This window comes from Hemibagrus wyckioides, linkage group LG14 (assembly GCF_019097595.1).
Source record: "Hemibagrus wyckioides isolate EC202008001 linkage group LG14, SWU_Hwy_1.0, whole genome shotgun sequence".
Classification (NCBI taxonomy): domain Eukaryota; kingdom Metazoa; phylum Chordata; class Actinopteri; order Siluriformes; family Bagridae; genus Hemibagrus; species Hemibagrus wyckioides.
Window position 1 is genome coordinate 14,991,016 of NC_080723.1, and position 21,045 is coordinate 15,012,060.

Sequence of the window (21,045 nt, forward strand, 5' to 3'; positions counted from 1 at the left end):
ATGAGGATAGCTGGACAAGCCTGTAGAAGGGCAACAACCGGGCAGCAGGACCAGTATCTGCTTCTTTATGCAAGGATGAACAGGAGAGGCACTACCAGAATCCTACAAAATGACCTCCAGCAGACTAATGTTGTGCATGAACCCAGTGAGGGTGACATGAGGGCCAAACCCCTTCTAGAGGGACCTGTACTTACAGCCCAGCATCATGCAGCTTGATTAGTATTTGCCAAAGAACACCAGAATCAGCTGGTCTGCCATTGGTGTCTCTTCACAAATGAGAGCAGGTTTACATTAAGTACATGTGATAGACATAAAAGAGTCTGGAGACACCATGGAGAGCATTATGCTGGCATCAACATCATTCAATATGACTGGTTTGGCGGTGGGTCAGTGATGGTCTGAAAAGGAATTTCCTTAGAAGGACACACAGATTTCCACATTCCAGCCAACAGTACCGTTACTGTTAGGTACCCGGATTAAATCTTCAGAGCCATTGTCAGACCTTAAACTGGTGCATTGGGTTCCTCCTGATGCATGACAATGCCTAGCTTGTTGTGGCCAGAGCATGTAGGCAGTTTCTGGATGATGAAGGCATTGATGCTATTGACTGGCCCTCACGTTTCCTAGACCTGAATCCAATTAAGAACCTCTGGGATGTTATTCATCAGAGCAACTAAAGCCATCAACAAACTGTCCAGAAGCTCAATGATGCTCTGATCCAGGTCTGGGAGGAAATTACCCAAGACACCATTCACGATCTCATCAGGAGCATGTCCAGGCATGTGGGGGTTATACACACTACTGACTTACATTATTGAGTTACTGTGATTAAATTCATGCAAGTCATTCAAACCGGTGTGATTTTGAATCCAGCCCTCAGTGGGTTGATTATTTTGGTTTCCATTGACCATTGTCACATCATTTTGTTCTCAATAAATTACACAATGGATATAGGTATAAAAAATTTTTAACTTGAATATTTCATTCAAGATCCAATGTGTGATTTAAGTGTTCCCTTAATTTCTAACAGTGTATAAACCAGATATGCACTGATTTGTTGGATAATGCCAATTAGGACTATTTAAGCGGGAATATATTGGCGCTCAAAGATTAATGTGTGGAAGGCAGACGATGAACAAATGATGCAACATTACTCCAGCTATTTTTTGTGCTATTATACACCAAAAACCTTCAAGAAAACACCCCTGCAAGACTTACACACACATACTGTATGCTGTGAGACATGAGCTACTGTCAGAACCATCATTCTGGAGGACACTGCAGTCATGCTTTGCTGCTCCTGCAGTGATGAAACTTTTGATCTCTGGAACTAACTTTCTCAGCCCAAGTGAAAGCTACAGATCTTCCCTGTAGGAAATGCCTTAGTCTGGCCTAGAAGACATTAGAGGGATGGTGTGGGAAGACTTCAAACTGGGCATGTAGTGTGAGCATGTGAAGGTTCAACTCCCAAATGGTGTTCACCATTTTACTCTTACATTTATTTTGTTGCCAGAGTTGTTTATCCAGTGACTTCAGGTCAAGAATAAGGCAATCCAAGCACATAGGCTTTAAAGGAGTTGACAGCTGGAAGCAGGAACTAAGGAACTAAGAGGACTGCAACTTAATACAGAGTTTTTGTGCTCAAAACACTACTTACAAACACCGGCTGTGGTTAAATTATGCAATAAACACCATGCGAAATACCATGAATCCATGAGTGAGAGAAGACACATGCAATATTATTATTATTATTATTATTATTATTAAAGGTTGTATGAGTTAACGCATTAATGTTGTACTTGCCAATATCATAATTAAAAAGAAAAGAATTTAAAACATAAAAGATCTCCAAAATATTGTGTATGAAAGTTAATTGGCCGTGAACTGTTACCTTTGTTCTGTCAAATGATGATTGGACAAACCTGATGCTTAAGTAACCAACCTGTCATTGTATAAAAGTCTGATCCAGTGTCAGCTCTCTTCAAGAACTCCTAGCCTACAGCTAGCATTTGATCAGTCATTCAGATCTATTCAGCACAATTACACTACAGGTGAGAGTATTTTCAGGTGAAAAAGGATTAGTTGTATGAAAATCATACCACGTAATGAAACTAATAAACATTGGGAGTTAAAGTTATTTTAAGAACCTGTCACAGTATACTTTTCCAGCAGGGTTTCCCGGAGCATGTCTACTTGTTTAGACATGAGAGTAAAGAATGGTTTTTACACCACAATGCAAAAACACGAAAATCCATATCGATAATGATCCTTAAAAAGTGATTTATACATCTAGCCTTTATGAGACAAATATTAAAACTTAAAATATGTAAATTTCGAACCCCTAATGCTTTAAATGTGCTTCTTGATCAAGTTTTTTTTTTTTCAAGTGCTTAGCTAAAAGCTATAATATTTTATGAATATGATGACATGTCCCTTATAACACACTATATTGCCAATGTCAAGTTTATATTGTACACTCCAATACGGTATCCTTTCTTACACCTTTGTCTTTGGATTGTCGGAAATGATTTACTAGTCATCTTTTCTTTCATTTTTCCATATTGAGAGAACCATTTCCCAAGTTCAGTTTAAATCCACCAAAACACTGGCACCAGTGTAACACCACTACAACTAAATCAGTGTTACATCACAACAGAAAAAGAACAATACAGTTGCCTTGATGTGTGGAAGGTATGGAGGTGAAATAAAAATGAATTGCAGTCTGGTCCTCTGAAATGTTCCTCAATGTCGGAGTCATGAATCAGAGTCTGATGTCACCAAACAGCCCCAGATTACATCAACCTTTAATTATTGCATGTTTACAGCCGCATTCAGATCTCGGCCTGTGTGTTTATCATAGCGACACCGTTGCAACATTCACTCCTTCTAACAATGTCACAATGTTTGTTTAGTAAGAGAAATGCCACGGCCATTTGGCCCAGCAACCAAATAACACAGCAGGAATGAAGTGCACTATTTGTTCTCCCTGCTTCATTAGACCCGTGCTATTGTGGCATGGTCAGAAAAGAAATGAGTGGAAGAAAAAGAGCATATGCTAGGCTCATTACCTCCCTCTAGATCACGCAAATTCATTTCCACTTTGGTAAACCCCTCAATGACCCATTCAAACTGTGTGTGTGTGTGGGCCTGCATCTGTAGACTGTAATTTCTTTCACACATGCAGTTGTACCTGTAAATGTTCCAGCAATTCACCAGGATAGAATAGAACAGGATAGACTTTCTAGTGCATTATATCAATTATATTAATACAGTGTTATCTATTGGTAATGAATTCCACTATATAATTTTTAAAATGTAAGTCAAATGCGAAACGGACTAAATCTGGAACGAGATGTTCAACACGGGTGTGATTATGTGGCAGCTTAGTAGTTAAGGTGTTAGACCACTGATTGGAAGGTTGTGAGTTTAAATCCCAGGTCCACCAAGCGTCCACCCCTGGGCCCCTGAGCAAGGCCCTTAACCCCTTAAAATGAGGTAAAAAATTGTTCTGGATAAGGGAGTCTGCCAAATGCTGTAAATGTGATTGGTCAGGTGTCCTAACCAATTCTAATAGTAAATCAAATTTCAATAAACGTGGGCTATATTTATTCTAATATTAATTCTAGTAAAAAGTCTTTAAAAAAAAGTATTCATTGTACTTTTAATGCTAATTCAAATCCAAAAAAAGATGTTCAAACAGGGTCTTGTGATTACCGTGTTCACGGATTCCTTATAAATAATCCACTCTTCTGCTATTCATTATTTAGGAAGTTGAACTTTTCTGTTAGGAAGTTCGAATGCAGCGTGTGGCTAGTGCTTACTGCAAATACTGAGTAGTCATGCAGAGTCGTTTCTAATAACATACCTACACAACAGAGAGAAATATTGATATTGCCCCAGGTTTTTGTCTTGCTTGAAGTGCTCTTCTGTATAAAAGACTTAGGAGTTAGTTTCAGCTAGCTAAATCATTAGCCTCATTTATTTACTAGCTCACGTGCCGTGACAATCCTACAAACTAACAATCAAAACAGAACAGCGATCAAAATCTCGGACATGACGAACCTCTGAATATTCAGTTTTAAGAAATGAGATATGCCAGTACACAGAGATTTCCAAGCTGCAGTGTTATGGTAGATTTCTGTATTTTCCCCCTGCAGGAACACGCACAGAAGAATCATCGAAACTGGACTCCGATCTGGGTTCTTTTAAGGCATTTATTCATGAAATACACACTTTTAAATTTTTCAACAAAAGCGTCCATAAAATTGTAAGAAACTCCAGCCTAGTTTTAAACTCAGACTCCTTTAAGTGTAGCCATGGAAACCATCCTTATTACATGTGCAATAAATAATCATAATACAGTTAATGAAGACACAAAAAGAAACATGGCACCACATTAAGTGCCAAAGTTTAACCCCCAAAGGAATAAGTTGATGAGAATGAAACATTAATGTAGAATGTGTGTGAGATGAGGACTGAAAGTATTCGTTCAGTGACCTGAGCACCTGACGGAAACAGAAAAAAAAAAGCAATGGAGTTTCTTGAGCTGAAACCAGGATCCATCTGAGAGATGTATATTGCACATTTTTCCTCCTCATAAACACAACGAAGCATCCGAGCAAAGATGAGACACTCTCGCAGTCGAACCTGATCAGATTTACAGCAGGAGTGTTGTAGCCAAAGAGCAATAACACACACATCATTTCAATGGAATTATAGGCGTAAGACTACATGCAGAAAGACAAGAAAGGACAGTTTTTATGTGACGTTCATTTTTTAAGCCCTGTATGTGTTCAAAAGAAAAAACACAACACAAATAACTGAATGCAAAAAAAAAAAGGACACCAGATCTCATGACATATCAAAAAACAGGCTACTGCAGAGAGTCAATTATTTTTACAGTATAAATAAATACAATTTAAAAAACAATGGACAGTATTTATGGCTCATAGGAAGGTGCCACTGTCAAGGTTGGTCCTGAAACTTGTCATTAATGCAATTAGAAAGAATAGAACAAGATGTTTAAAGAAAGCCAGGTTTAAAAAAGGTGGAGAGGTCGGTGCCTTGTTAAGACTGATGGGTGTAGCCACGCATGTAACTGAAACACCTGGCAACCCGCAATCACTGACCAAACGTTTAGCACCTTTCAATCAGTGTCACCATGGCAATACGTTCAGGATGCAGTCCTAGCAGAGAGGCTTGCTGGTGAAGGGCTTTACAATGCCTCTCTCTGCTGAAATATCCATCCTTCCCCTTATCAGGTTCTTCACTCAATTGTTTAACAACGCACACGCAGGTTGAGGGATTAATGGCCAGCTTAATGTAAGGTGAGAACATTCAGAGGTATGAGAAATGAAAAAGAAAAACCTGAAACTGCTGAGCTTTTAATAATAATAATAAAAAAGAAAAGAAATCCACTAAATCGTGACCGATCCAGTATGATCGCCAAAAAGGGAAGCGTCTAAACAAAAGACCACACACGCCAGCACTGAGGCGTCTTGGCACTGTCCAGGTCTCTAAACAGGGCCCTCAGAGTGCCGGGCATTCGAAGAGCACTCCCATAATCTTCTTACAGCCTGTCTGTCAAGTATAGCACTGATGTCTTAATGCAGGCCTGAATAGCTAACACTCCCTCAGATACACTGCAGGTGTGAGATTTTCACTTTCACATGCAAAACAAAAACAAACCAAAAAAGAAAAAATCTTGTGCCTGTACAGTCTTAACAGTTTCTGCACTTCAGCCCCAACAGGGTCTGAAAAAGGCAGGTGGAGCTGTGTTTAGAAAAAGCTTAGGAGTAATGAAGCTTTGCCGGAAACTGTTTTTCTTAGTTGCATGGATGGGGATGGATGGTGCAGTCGTGATATTTCTGCTTTTACTAACACAAGAAAAAAAGAACATATGGGTTTGTGTTGTTGTCCCCCCCACCCCACCCCCCCCACACACACAGCCTGGAGAAATGAGCTTGTACAAAATTCAAGAGCACCAGACACAGAAAAGCGACTCTTTTTACCATCCACTGCTCCAATGCAAAAGCATACGCTTTCTTTCTTTTTTTTTTTTCTTAACAAAGTGTATAAAACATTAGCACCATTTATCAGCTCAAAAGAAAGACAGCACCACCGGCCTTCTCCACGAAGAAACGGAGACGTAAGAAAAACACACATCCGGACCACTTTCCATTAATCCTGAACAGTACTCATCTAATAGTAAATGAGTACATGAAATAATACAAATAATAATAATAATAATAATAATAATAATAATAATAATAATGCATGTGCTTGTTCCGTTTCGGACTATTCACGGTGAATTGCTGGCCTGGTTTCATGATTTCATCCAGTAAATAATACAATGACTTATCACCAAAATGAGACGGCTGTAGTTAAGGTGTGGATTGCTCATGAACCATTCAACAGGACTAGGTCATAAAAGACCTAAAAGATACAAAATAAGCAGAACCTGTGCTTTAGAAAACAGTAAAGCATAACATTTCTTCATTACATACTGACATAGTTCACATTATAAGACATCGAGAAACGTAAGCACGTCCAGAGAGAAAGGATAAAAACACATTACAGGCAGGAGATCTGATGCGAGACTCTAGTCTTCAACATAGAACAAGATGTGGAGTAACTTTGAGAACCAAATAAAATGAGATTTGGTCAAGCTGGTTTTGGCATTTTACCCGTGTGAAAGTAGACACACTTGAATGAGCAGCTAGAAGACCTCTTATTTACCACTTCATTCCCTGTCTACCGAGTAGGTGGTGTTTTTTTTTTGTTTTTGTTTTTTTCAATATATATATATATATATATTCCAAAAAGGAGACATTTTTAATAAAAATGAGATATCAAATCTCAATATCAAAACGTGATTGTTATTTATTTCTTCACTGAGTATAGCTGAGAGGAAAACGGTACTGATAGTACTGATAGAGAGCCCTTTAGACCTCGCTTGTAAGAGCTTCTGTAGCAAAGTCTGAAATATTATGAATCGATGCGTCTTAAAAGAGGGCTCCCGGTTTTTTAAAAAAATAAGAATTGTTAATTTCTGAAAACACAAATGGTTGACAAAACGGCAATTTCCGATTATTAAATACTTTTCTTTCTTTCTTTTTTTTTTCCTTTATGATCTCTCCATTTTGCCTTTCACACAGCTTGCCATACAGAATAAACATGAAGCCTGAAGGGTGTTTTTGAGCCTTTGGCACTAAAAGTGGCAGAACACAAGAGGTGAACTGTACAGATGGATACTCATATGGATTACATTCTTTCTGTAGAGGAGTGGGCTACTAAAGCTTCTGTGGAAACCTAAAATGCTTAAAATCCGCTTCTGCTAAACATATAATAAAGCCTATGTATTGCATATATGGTTCTAAGACTGGGTGTGGTGTGGGGGAACCTCAGGGACGGATGCTAAGATACAGATACAGTCTTCTGCGCTGCATCATGTCCACGTCCGTGTCCAGACACAAACCCTATAGAAATGTATCGCCTAGTGTATTTAAACACACTTCAAAACAGTACACGCTTGCCCTCCGAATACAAGCTACTGTTTCTTTCTTTCTTTTAATGCAGGCAGTTTGTTCATTTGAAGAGTGTGATATTTTGCATGACTAATATGCCTTAAGTTAACGATCCATCATTAGACGACATTAATAACTCCGCGATGGCAAATGAATAACTTGGGAGAATGGTTTAAAAGCACTTTGTCATTTCACAACTGCTTTCCAATTTATAATCACTGCCATTATCCCCACACCGACACTAAACACCCCCCTTCGATCACACAAGGGGAAAACAAGTTTGTGTGTTCAGTGAGATAAAGGTACCATCCCCTCTGATAAAGGACACATTCTGATAAGGAATCTCACTATGCAAATAGTCTTTATGTCCCTATATATTCACACATCTGACCATTTAAAAGAATGTTTGAGGGGGAAGAAAAACAATTAACACCAATTTTGCACCTCAAATATAATAATAATAATAATAATAATAATAATAATAATAATAATAATAATAAAAACAAACTAGGATGTGTTTGGCATCGAAGCAAGAAAAAAAATGCATTGTCTTACAAAAGTATTCACCCCCCCTTAATCATTCTACATTTTTTAGCAATACAACCTGGACTTATTTAGGATCATGAATTGACAAAAAAAAAAAAATAGATATAAAAAAAAAAGAGTTTGTGACAATATTTATAAAATTATAACGGTGCTCTGTGCAAAGATTTAATTTAATAACCAAAATGCTGATTCTTTTTTTTTTTTAACATAACATTATTTTGCTAACTCTACAAGCTCATGATGCTGAGTATTTTCTTTAACATTCTTTGAGGCCTTCCAGAAACAGGGTTTATTTAATATCCATGATTTGGGATCGGATGGCCCCGGGAACTTATGATAGAAACAGGAGGTGAATATTTAAGCAATCGGTTCGTTTATGCTCTTTATTGGTAAGTCATTTTGGAAACTATATAAAGTTTTTTCCTCCCATTTCAATCTTATGGATTATTTTGTGCAGATTAGCGACATATAACCCATATGGAGACTCCATTACATTTCCAGGTTGTTACACTACAAAATGTGGAAACATTCCGGTTGTGAGGGGGGGGGGGTGAATATTTACGCAAAGCGCTGTATCTTCTCTGTGTTTAGGTGGAAAACTGGTGTAAATTTGGTTTCCTCGAATCATTCCATTAAAATCCGTGTTCAGAACAGTCTGTCAGTCAATCTCTGTCTTGCACTCGCACTCTCGCTCACTCTTACATTTCATCTATCAGGTTTTTTTTTTTTTTTTATCTCTCTTGCATTGTAACAATTTCTATGTACAATACTTGTAAATTGAACATAAATTACTACACAAAATTTTGTCTATTCACAATTCCACGTTCGGTGAAGCAATAAAGGGGGGGGGGGGAATGCTCTGGGACAATTCACAACTCAAACGTATTAGGAACAATGTCTTTTGTCATATAGTTGTATTTTCTGTGCTCCCGAGACTGATGAGACCTGAACGAGTGAGTGGGCAGTGAAGAAGTTTCTCCGCAGTGAGCAGTGTGACAGGACCCCCACTCAGGAGTGCACACACTGTGCGGCGGCGTGAGCCGTGGTCGCAATATAAAACCTTCACCCCTTTTGTTTGTTGTTGGTGTGTAAACAGAGCACCGGTAGCGTCTTGGGTCCGTGTCTCTCTTCTGTACAAAAGTATAAATATATGCTTTCTCTTGTTTTTGTTTTTTTTCACATATCGAGGACATAGCGGGTGATGAGTAGAAGGAACGCCTGCAGCTGTTTGGCTTGGCTGAATCACCGCAGTAGCATTAAGTGAGTTGGTATTGGTTGTTTGCTGGCTCGTGTCAGGACTGACTCGTGGGACCGGTGTGTGTTTGGTGTGTGTGGCGTTGATAGTCTCTGCATAAATAGTGCGCTGCGCAGTCCTGGGCCAAAACAACCGTCCTGTCCAACTACAGCAAATCCATCTTGGGTCTGTAATGCAGGAGGAGGGGTGATTTCTGAAACACACACACACAAACACACAGAGAGAGAGAGCTATGATTGAAGTGAGTGGAAGGTCAACAGGGGCAGTGTGTGATGCCATTCTTCAGCTTCTTTTCTGACACTGCTCTTTAAAGGTTATACCTCTAATTACAGCTACAGTGTAGGAAAGGGCACATGAGAAAGGGGAATATTTGCTCAGTGTGGGTGTTTACAGTATGCTTAGTGCTTATGGCAGTGGACTGCAGAAGAAACGTACATTTTACATTTTCTCTGAATAACAGATTATTCTGAATATGAAACATCAGATGCTCTTAATGGCAACAATCCAACAGATAATTAAAAAGCTCATACCATAAAAACGTCAAATATACTTTTACAGGAAATTAACCAACTAGCACCAAGTCTTCATTTCCAGTAATAACACGTTCTGACGTGTTTTATTCCTCTTATACTGCAGCTGACAATCTTTTATACTTAAACTCTGAGTATCAGCCAATATCAATACCCATGTTATTTTATGTTTTTTTTCCCCCAAAGATGTCCAATCCACTACTGATGCTGAGTATCAGACTGATACTGATATCCTGGGTATCAGAGTCATTAATAAATGTTATAGAACGTCCAGGAAACAAGCTTGTTCCTTTTATCACTCACAATGTAGCTGCTATCAAAAGTCGTTCCCTCACGGGCATCTCTCTTTTTCTGTCTATTGAAGAGCGCAGCTTTTCATGTTACTGAGAAACCAGATAGCGCAAACCTGACTTTCCTAAACGTAGAGATCTTACTAACCCTTACTCCTTTCCGGAATGTTTAATAGAAGTTTCCTTAAAAAAATGTGTCATATAATTGACAATCTTTGATAAATACTACAGATTTTAAATAGTTTATTATTAGGAGTGTCCACCTGTTATAAGAAATGATAAGCTATTAGATAATTCACCTGAGAGGTGAATTATAGCCAGAATTACTGTCAGAGATGCTGTTATAAAGAATTAAGCCTTTAAAACCTCCTGACCAATCAGATTTGAGAATTCAACAGCGTTGGTGGATTAGGGATAATCCAGCAACACTCTTGCACCCCTGAACATGCCAAACAATTAAATGTGCTCTTTCTTCACATTACCTCAACCACTCAGTGGACAAAAAATATTTACCTTGAATCTCCATCTTGTAACCACCACAAATTTGAGCGTATGGTCCTTGCCTAGGATTTCTTCGTTGCATAAAATGTCCAGCTGCAGAACAGAACACACACAGAAGATGCCCAGTAAGCAAACCAGAGCGCAACAAGCACCCAGGAGCCCTGAACGTAGCAGACTACTAACAAGCCTCATGCCGGATCATATTACACAAGCTACAAATATAACCTGAAGCCACTCTGAGGAACGTCTGCATTACTACTGCATCTCAGAAGGAAGACACATGAGTTTCGGGATGAAAAAGAAAATCTCAGACTGATTATTATCTGCTGTGAGTAAACAACCAGAAAATAGATAAAGAAAAGAATGAATAAATGTGGAATCAAACATCTACATGTAGCCTGAAAGGATTTCGGGAAACAGATAGTAAAAAGGATGTTTCGTGGGGAATCCTTGAATCTGGTGATTAAACAGAAGCTTGTGTATTTATGCATGTATGGAAATACACTGGAGATGAAATATACCAGTTTCCATTCCAGTGTATCCATAGTGCAACTGAGAATGTCCTGTGTGTGTGTGTGTTACAGGTATGAGTGTATAACCCACACCGGGAAAACACTGAAGTGTGGAATAACCACAGCACCCCCTGCTGGTGGAGCCAGTACCCAGTAGGATGCCCTGCTTTAGCCACGACTATCAAACCATGGCTTCGCTCAATAGAACAGCTGCAAACATCACAGCAATGATGAAATCATGAAAAGCTTCCCAGCCTTTATTCACTATTGTTTCATTAACTTTCTTTGGTCCTTTGTGTGGTAGGAAAATTGTAGCACCAGCTTGTACTATTTTGGGCGTTCATTATGATTGCCAGCGCCAGTGACTACATGCTCAGTAGAGAACAAAAGACATCTGACAGCTATATTGTGGCAAGCCAGGCTCAGACGGAGCTGGGTGGCAGAAGCCCACCCACAGACTTTTTCAACGATGAAAACGGGTGAAGAGAGATAATGATTAGCCGTGTTCCAAAGTTGGCCGTTAAAATCATGCCGCAAAACTCCTGACAGGCGGCGCAATGCTTGATGGAAAGCAAATGATATTACAAGAGCTTCTGTTGCGCTGAAAAATACAGTGGGGAAAGCTTGAAGGGGAAGCGTGGCAGTGTGAACCAGCTCTGATATGCTGCACTGTGACTCGATAAGAGGGAGTGACGGAAAGGGGAGACAGATCCCAAGAGATATAATGATTCGGTGCCACTGTAGCAACCAAATGAACTACAGAATTCAGCTCCAACTAAAAACCCAGAACCCCTGCTTTTAAAGAAAATGGGGCTCTGCTGATTAATGGTAGAAATAAACTGTTGCTGCAGTCCATTCTAAAAGTGCCTGACCTGAGGGTTACCCCTTTAACAGGTTCCTGTAGGTTCTTAGAAGTGTCTATCAGGTCTGTTCAGTATAAAGTATATTTTATTTAGAAACGCACTGACTGAAGGAAGGCAGCTGATTGGTGCAAACTGCATTACACTGATACGGTATGTGGTGTTCTTTCTGGACTGACCTCATTGAAAGATGTCAAGTTGAGCTTCTTAGCGATGAATTTTTTAAGATGAAGAACGGTAGCCTGGGCCGAGCATCGGATCCACTTCCGCTTGAGCCCTCGGAGCTTACTGCTGTTACACTCCAGACAGATGCTCACCTGAGAGAGAGAGAGAGAGAGAGAGAGAGAGAGAGAGAGAGCGAGAGAGAGAGAGACAGAGGGAGAAAGACAGGGGCCGAGGGAGAAAGACAGGGGCCGAGAGAGAGACAGAGAGATAGAGAGAGACAGGGAGATAGAGAGAGATAGAGGGGTACAGGGACAGAGAGAGAGAGACACACAGATTATTAAGAAAGGTATTAACACTGATAAGAACATGTATGCTTTCATTCATTCATCAGTTTATCCTGCACAAGGCTGCAGTGGATCTGGAATCTTAGGAAGGAAAACTGGGAGCACGGCAGGAATACACTCTGGATACAATGCCTGTTCCCATTTACGCACACACACACACACAAATTCACAACTAGGGGTTATTTGGAGTTCCAATCCACATCTACTGTCATGATTTTCAAAGATAGAAGGAAAACTGAGAACCTGAAGGAAACCCACACAGATATGGAGGAAACTTTATACAAAATTCTACTCAGACAGTAGAAGAAAAAGCAAAGCAGCAGCCTTTCTGTGTCATATATTTATTACAGGACACTGAATGTGAATCTTTCCCTCACATATCCCAGGTTCACTGGTGCTGAGGCTTGAACCCCCAACCTTCTGATCAGTATCTCAGAGCCGGTGTCCCCCTGCACCAGTGTGATGCAGTTCAGGGTACACGATTGAAAGGAGGGAAACTGAGGGGAGAAAGATCACATACACATTCCTAGTAGCACTGCTTTCCTATAACCGATGAGATGTCAGGTAGCACACACAAGCCCTGGCACTGTTCTATACCATTTGAAAAGAAGCAACTTCCTAAACAAAGCTACTGAAAAGACCAGGTGCCATGGGTGCTCAGTCATTGTACAGAGCCAGGCTGCAGTTTCAGCGTGTGTGTGTGTGTCTGTGACTGATGGCCCAGATTTAGGCCCAGCTCAATTTGGGCTCGGCTCCTCCAACAGCCAACGCTAATGAAGAAGGATGGTGCTCCTGCGTCTAAGAAGCCCCGTGGACACACAGAGCAAAAAAACACACACACACACACGGTCCTGACTGTGTTTATGGATGCTAAACACACCTCCATCTGAAGGGCAAACAGTGTGAGAGTGGTGCTGTAATCCCTGGTGAAAACGTGTGGACGAACGCAGCAGCCAGCCAAAAAAGGGAAAGCGCTAAAAAAACCACACAGGCCAGAGTCAAGCAGCAGGGACGTGTGCTATTAGTGCGACACAAACTGAAATATGACTCGGTGTATATGAGCGCATGTGTGTATCATTACTGGGTCATTACCGCATAGGCGGGCCAGTTATAATCGACCCAAATAGTGACACAAATGACTAATGCAGTTCCAGCTCAAGCCAATTACACCTCCAGATGAAAGCAGGAGAGAGGCTCGATGCACTCGTCTACACACGGCTCGAAAAAACCAAAAGCTTCCATGGCGTCTTAGATTTTTTAATTATCACAGCCAAAAGTATCAAAGGTAACTGATGTGCACTGTTGTAGTGAGTCCTACTGTTGTTTACAGAGAAAATATAGACAGCGAGAGTTCTTTTTCCAGAGGCTGTTCGTTTTTCAGACATTTATTAACTGCATAAATACGTGACACAATTCCACTGCTACCTCTTTGTTGTCTCATATATGCGTTTAAAGAAAAAGGAAAATGCAAATTAAAGCAGAATTTGGGTTAGAAAGTGCCGATCTGTCATTCGGGATAAAATTAATCTCTGTAGCATTTTTCAAAGAACATCATATCTTCATTTATCTTCAGTAACTGGTTCATACTGGTCTGGTGGATTCCTGTTAAAACTGGGAGTAAGGAAGAAATACAACCTGAATGGGAGGCTAGTCCATCACACACACACACACACACACACACCCACACCATTTAGCATAACCTGTTCACCTGCATGCATAGTTTTGTGAATTGGAAGGAAACCTGAGAACCAGGAGGAAACCCATGAACATTACACTTTTAATTTGCTTTTTTTTTGCCAAATGACTAACAAGCTTGCGGTTACACCACAAAACTAGAATCACCTCAAATCCTCAATCTATATTAAAAAGAGAAATATTAATATGTGCAAGTTTTTTTTATTATTATTTATTTGTATATGTGTTTGTGTGTGTGTGTGTGTGTGTGAGAGAGAGAGAGAGAGAGAGAGAGAGACCCCCTTCTACTCTGTGACCTTGAACTGGCAAATGGAGCCAAATGTCAACACCACACACACACACACACACACACACACACACACACACACAAACACACAAATCCTCAACCCACAGAGATGGATGTGCTTTTTCACTGCTCTCCATCCTCCAAATGCTCCATCTTGCTCCCTTTGGCCGAGTCACACACTCCACTAGCCAACTGTGAATTCAGCAAACTCCAAGAAAATCTCTCTCCATCTCTCTCTTCCTCTCTCTCTCTCACTCACAGTGCCAGGGTTATCACATATTCACATGTCTTTTGAATTGAGGCAGTACAGAAGGGGCCTGCACTCACCTAGACACCACACACTCACACAAAAGCCAGGATAAACACACCTCACACTGCTGAATCCAACTATTTTTGTTAATAACAGCATTTTATTTTGCACCGCACACTAGAAACAGCATGTGGTATACATGGGCATCCATCCCGAGAAAAGGCAGAAAGTGCACAAGTAAGCACGTGGCCAAATAGAAATCCTGCTCTGTTTTCTGTACACAGGAAGTGTGAGGACATCTCAGACACCACCCTTGGAGGGACAGTAAAAGAGTCTGAAAATGACACTCACAGCCCCAATCTCCACTTCCTGCATTATTAAGCAGTGTGATAGGATGAAGCGGGGATGGGGAGGAATACCAAACAGCCTCCTGACAGCGTCCGTGAACTACACAAGCTCCGGATCACAAGCCCAGTTCAAACAAAGCTGCAAAACGGTAAAGTAATTTTTTTTTTGTCTTTTATATTGTTACACACAGATATGAGTGTAACAGAAATGATGACAACAGTAATGCCTCAGTGACCTGCAGGGGGAAAAATGAGTTTTGGAAAGGCCTGCTGTGACACGAAATTCCCCACCTTTGCTAGAGAATAACTCAGTCTGTCTCTTAGGCATGCATCAAGAAGAGGGCCTACTGTGGTATACTGTAGGACAGAGTAAATAGAGAGAGAGAGAGAGAGAGAGAGAGAGAGAGAGATTCCCCAGGATAACACAGAAAACCCTGATCCAGTACCTGTGTCCATTTCCCATTACAAGAAAAGTGAAGCTAGCTGATGATGATGTCATTTCCTATGCAATGCTAGTGTCACAACTAAACAGCAACAACAAAGCAACCATGCTGAAGTTCTGATTTACAATATGGGTGTGTTTATGTGAAAAGACAAAAAGCATCCGGAGCAGATGGGACTCCCTTCTGATGAGATTGAATGTTCTGAGACACCACTGCCGGCTGCTGTGCTGTACGGTCCATCAGAAAAGGAATTCTAGGCTGCTCTGCTTCATCCTAATCTAAAGAGTATGATGCTGTATTTCATCATTCATCTTCAGAAGCTGCATTTTATCCTGGTCAGGACCACTGGGGGAATAACTGGGTCCACAGGTGGGAATACACTTTGGATAAGATGCCAGCCTATCATGGGTCACCTTACAAATGCATCCACAAACTCATCCACTCAATCCAGTTAGTGGCAAGGTTCAGAGCAAATCAGAAAACACGGAAGAAACCTCTTAAGCAACAAGGACTTCATAATAGTAGAGTAGCATGCAATCTATAGTGGTTTTCTATAGTGGCTCTTTGACGATCATGTTTGGCCAATCAGTGGATCGCACAGTGTGTTATTCTTGGTAGCCGAGCAATAATCATAAACAGGGACTTAGTTACAGTACAGCTCACTTGCAAATGGAATTAACAACAACAAAAACGACGACGACGTGAATGTCCTTACCTGCTCATCACTACGATGATAATCGTTATCCTCTTCTGGTTTCTCGTCTCCATCCTTTGCTGGATCCTCAGATTTTACCTCGCCTGGTTTTGAGAAGAAAACACATAATTGATTATTAAGTTACAGCCTAATAGCCACTGATGTGAATTTTCATCTGCCAAAGCCAAGTATTTTTCCCTTTTTATTTTACAGTAAATTACATTTTTCTTTTGAGTCGGTGTTACTTCTTTCTGTTCAGTCAGCCGTTAATGGATCTGCACACGCCATAAGTACAGCGGGGGAATAAAAGGCCCATTTTGAAGAGCATATTTTTTGCAGCTTTTTGCCAACATGATTTTCTATGAAAAGAGTGAATGAACTGAATCCTGTGGTGTGGGGTTCATTACTTATACAAGTCAAACAAGAACAGAGAAAGCTCTTACAGGCTTTTAACACCATCTTTTTCACTTTCTTCTGGTGAACTTGGCTGAATTTGGAAGAATTAAACTTTTTTTGGGGGGGGGGGGATCTGAGAATAGTTTGATCCAGCACAAAGCAAACACCAGTGATGTACTGATATCTACATTCAGGTGCTTGTTTAGGGTCCGTGTGCCTGTGTGCTTGCGTTACCTACAAAAGCTTTTGAGAAATGTTTTGAATCATCTATAATTCATTCCAACATATTTATGCATTCATTATTCATCGCCTGCTGCCCTGCCTTACACTTAGATGGAGGGCAAAACAACAACTCTGACTCTCATAGTTTCTTTATCCAATACTCCACCACCACCACACAAGCTCTGGCACCACCCCGAAAAGCAATTAAGTCAAACGTATTCCCAGTCACATTTATAAATGCGCACAAAACACAGACACATCTAATTAATGAAAAACACGTTCATCTGCAGCTCATTCAACAAGCAAGCACAAAGCGGAAGTAATCAGTCTGGAAAGAAATGTCCCTCACCTCCAGCAGACAGCTGGACCGAAATCATCAGAGAGACCAAAAAGAAAGTTTGGCAACCACTATGCCAGCCAAATGAATGATTTGAACACACACTGTACCACTGACTTTAATCAAGTTTGCATCTATAACAATTACAGCGCTGATAACTTCTAAGCTAACTTCCTAATTCAGCTAAAGTATTAGGAATGTGCTTTCAGAAAATAAAGCACAGAAAATAAACAGAATCAATAGAAAATAATAGAATAAGTACAGTGACAAATTTTCTTCATGGCTCCCAACTCAAAAGAAAAGTATTTGGCCCATCACAGGGAGATTGCGAGTTCAAATCCCAAGGATGCCACAGCCATCTGTCAGGAGACCAAGAGAGCAAAATTGGCCGTGGCCTTTGAGTGGGAGGGATGGCACGCTCTCGCTCGACTGCTAATCAGAGCGACGCTAACCAATCATGGGCATCTGTGAGCTCAAGTGTGCGGAAGAACACGTTTGCCCTGTGATTTTAGCAAGAGCAGCAGCAGCAATTAAAAAAAGATGTGATATACACTTCCTGGTTGCTGGCTGTAGTATGCTAGAGGAGATTTAGCTAGATTGGCATTCGGCATATGAGCAAATTGGGAGAAAGTGGAGTAAAAATATCTCCTTTCTTTTTTTAATCCACCCATAATGATAACTGAGGGCCGCTCTCTCTTCCCACTTTCATCTAAAATGCAAATAAAGTTCTACTGAAAGCTGAGATGCACCAAAATCGGGGGAAATGACTTCCGGAAGAAATATCTTCTTGCTCATTTCTTATTCTCCTATGAGAAGAGCAAGTCAAGTGAAGGGGTGGGGGTGGGGGGCTAAACTGAAGCAGGCAGGCTGTGAAAAGGGGGACTTCCTGTTAAATTAGACTTGCCGCTGTTGTGAGGGATGGATGGATGGATGGATGGATGGATGGAGGTTTATTCTGTGCCCATTTCTGCCTTGAACAGAGGGTCTGTGTAAAGGACAGACTAATCTTCTCTCAGAACTTCTCTTATGGCTTCTTTAATAAGCATGGTGAAGGGATTAGGGGGAACACAGAGTCCCCTTCCAAGTATGGATTTGGAGATCGAACTAGGACAGGAGCATCTCTGGGTAATAAAAGATGACAGCTACTGAGCAAAATGTCTTTCACCCAGTTATGGAATAAAGTGCTGCATTTCTCACCTCATCTCTTAGTGTGATGTGTGTGCACCTAGAGGCATGTGTGTTACTTTTGTAAGAATGGATGTTTGTTGTGTTTCTTGATATATATTCAAATTTTATTTTAATTCGTACATCTTATGTTACACAGTGGCACTGTTTGCCTCGGACAGCAAAATTGCTGTACTGTGCCAATGCCAGTAAACTCTTACATAAATATACATGAATCTACTATAAATGTATATATGCACTATGTACTATGCAGATATATTCAAGCCACCTGTCAAGCAGTACAGTCAGTATTAGAGCATCCAATCACTCAAGCTGCCTTTTCACTTCCTTCCAAAGCATTCAGCTTTGGGGAAACAGAGCAAAGAGCTTCTCAGTGCCCCACCCTCCTATCTCACCTCCTTTCTATCAGTCTGTCTTTTCTTTCTCTGTCTCAGAGCGAGCAGAAGCACAAGCTGATGGCGCAGTGCAGAACTTAAATGAACTCTTTCTTGCTGAGGCATAGGCTTGCCAAACGTGCTGTGACAGTCAGGAATGAGAGACCAATTCTACTTCCATTTGAGCCTTAATTACCAAAGTCGGGCTTGCGCATTAGGCCAACGATTAAGGCTGTAGACTTGGCAGGCCCCTGGGTAGCCGTCCACAAAGCCATTAGCACCTACTACGACGCAGTTACTGTGCAGTAAAAGACAAACACTGTAATTGGGCCGGGTGACATAACTAAACAAGGCGTGGGTGATGAAATAGCAGATGCCACAGAAGGTGACATCTGAAGGTGAAAGATAATAATACTAATGATGTGACTTTTGTTTCATATTGGCTAGCACAGAGAATGTGTGGGTGGGATGTACCATTGCGTTGCAGGTCCAGGTGGGCCTTCATGTTGCACAGTTCTCCTTTGATGTCCCCGGGTACCTCCATACCCAGTTTCTGATAGAAATCTCTCTGCTTTTTCAACTCCGCTGCACAGAGAAACGTTTAGAGATTCACTTCAAAACGTGCCTCTTGGTGCTTTATTAGGGGTGTGTGTGTCCATTAGGGATGATGCAGTGCATGAGATGAGAAATAAATTCATTAATTAATAAATAAATGAATGAATAAATACCACCAACCTTCTTGGAGTCCCGGCACCAGCTTATAGACAATGTCTTGCATTGTTCGGTCATGGCTGAGGAGGAGAGGGAAACAGGAATGTGATGCACGTGACAACAAGGATAACGAGAGAAAATATGAATAAGAATCTGTAAGTGTAGCATGAAAATAAATAGATCAGTAATCTATGTGGGTAATTTCCATTTCAGCAGCAACATTAATCATAATTTAAACATGATCAACAATTGACTTCCTTAATCTATTAAACACAAATGATTTAAATAAAGTGGGATAATTGGCTGACATGGGAAATCAATGTTGATAGACTGGTGTATTAAACCTACAAGCTCTCAGTTCAGATGTTTAAATCGGACTCGGGGTGCACTTTCGTTTTCTTAAATATATTTCGACTGAGACTGCAGACAAATGCACTTTATTTGGTGTACGAAGCAAACTGGAGATAATTACACAAGGTAGTTTAATGCTTGCAGTTATTACGTATTGTGCTTATATTTATCGTTTACAAGGCAACTCATTAAAAAGTGACTAAAGGTTTTTATTAAAATAAAAGAATATAAAGAAACAGCAAAATAATGGTTGAATAAAAACAAATGCTGGACCAATAATAACAAAATGATGAACATAAAACCAAGTGATACAAATAAAGAAGAACAAACAAAGAGACAAGCTGAAAGAAAACAGAAATAAATACTAAAGAGAATAAAAACACCAGGCTCGGTGCTGACACTGGAGACTCTGTCCAAATATCTAAGTGCCTGTGAAAGATTGCTGCTTGGACGTCTACCAAAACAGCCGTTATAGATAATGAATCAACAGCTTTTTATTAAATTAAAATCAAAAATTCGACAGCGCTGTGGCATACAGGTTTATAATGTACAATCTGACTTCAATTTATTCCTAATTATATGCTAAATAACTGTTTTGCTGTAAAGTTCATCAACATTACTCTCAGTCTGCTTCCTAATAACCTTAAACTTCAGTGAAAGCAGCTTTTTAGCCTCTGCCTGTCCCTGTATTTGTTGCTTCTCTGGAGACACAAACACTGAGCCTGTGATGATGGAACCTGATACTGAAGCGTTCCTTGGAGAGACAGTTACCATGTCATAAGGCCTTAGGGCTCCGAGTCCCTCAGGTCTGCTGCAAAAACAGCCAAAGCAATCCGGACGCCTTTTTGACTATATATGCCTGACGTTGCCAGATAGGAAAATATCTGATCTTACATCAGCAGTGTGAGATGCGATTCAGCGTACACCAGCTTTAAAGCCAGGGTTTGTTAGTACATAGAAGATAAACCACACACCGGTGTGTATATCATCCCAGATCAGATGTGACAGAGGATTTTGCGGCATTATGACTGCAGCGTGAATGAATCATGTTTCTTTTACTGTCAGCTTTGCTATCTGCTTCATGTGGGTAGTAGTGAGTCATGACGCCTTTATTTTTAGTGAGAATTGCGGGTTTGTTTTAGGCAAAAAAATATATATATATATATATATATATATATATATATATTATTATATATATATATATATATATATATATATATATATA

At 40.3% G+C, this 21,045-nt stretch overlaps 1 protein-coding gene across 2 annotated transcripts in view; it reads right to left on the reverse strand.

The window, feature by feature from the left end:
• Nucleotides 1-4,201: 4,201 nt before the first annotated feature.
• LOC131365010 (polycomb group RING finger protein 3) overlaps nucleotides 4,202-21,045 on the reverse strand; it is a 45,629-nt gene continuing 28,785 nt past the window's right edge. For both annotated transcript variants that reach the window (XM_058408568.1, XM_058408569.1), the window contains exons 5-10: nucleotides 19,494-19,549; nucleotides 19,233-19,343; nucleotides 16,266-16,348; nucleotides 12,200-12,337; nucleotides 10,661-10,741; nucleotides 4,202-9,520 (exon numbers count right to left, since the gene is read on the reverse strand). In XM_058408568.1, coding sequence (XP_058264551.1) covers nucleotides 9,473-9,520; nucleotides 10,661-10,741; nucleotides 12,200-12,337; nucleotides 16,266-16,348; nucleotides 19,233-19,343; nucleotides 19,494-19,549 — 517 coding nt within the window. In that variant the 3' untranslated portion in view covers nucleotides 4,202-9,472. The remainder of the gene's footprint in view (nucleotides 9,521-10,660; nucleotides 10,742-12,199; nucleotides 12,338-16,265; nucleotides 16,349-19,232; nucleotides 19,344-19,493; nucleotides 19,550-21,045) is intronic.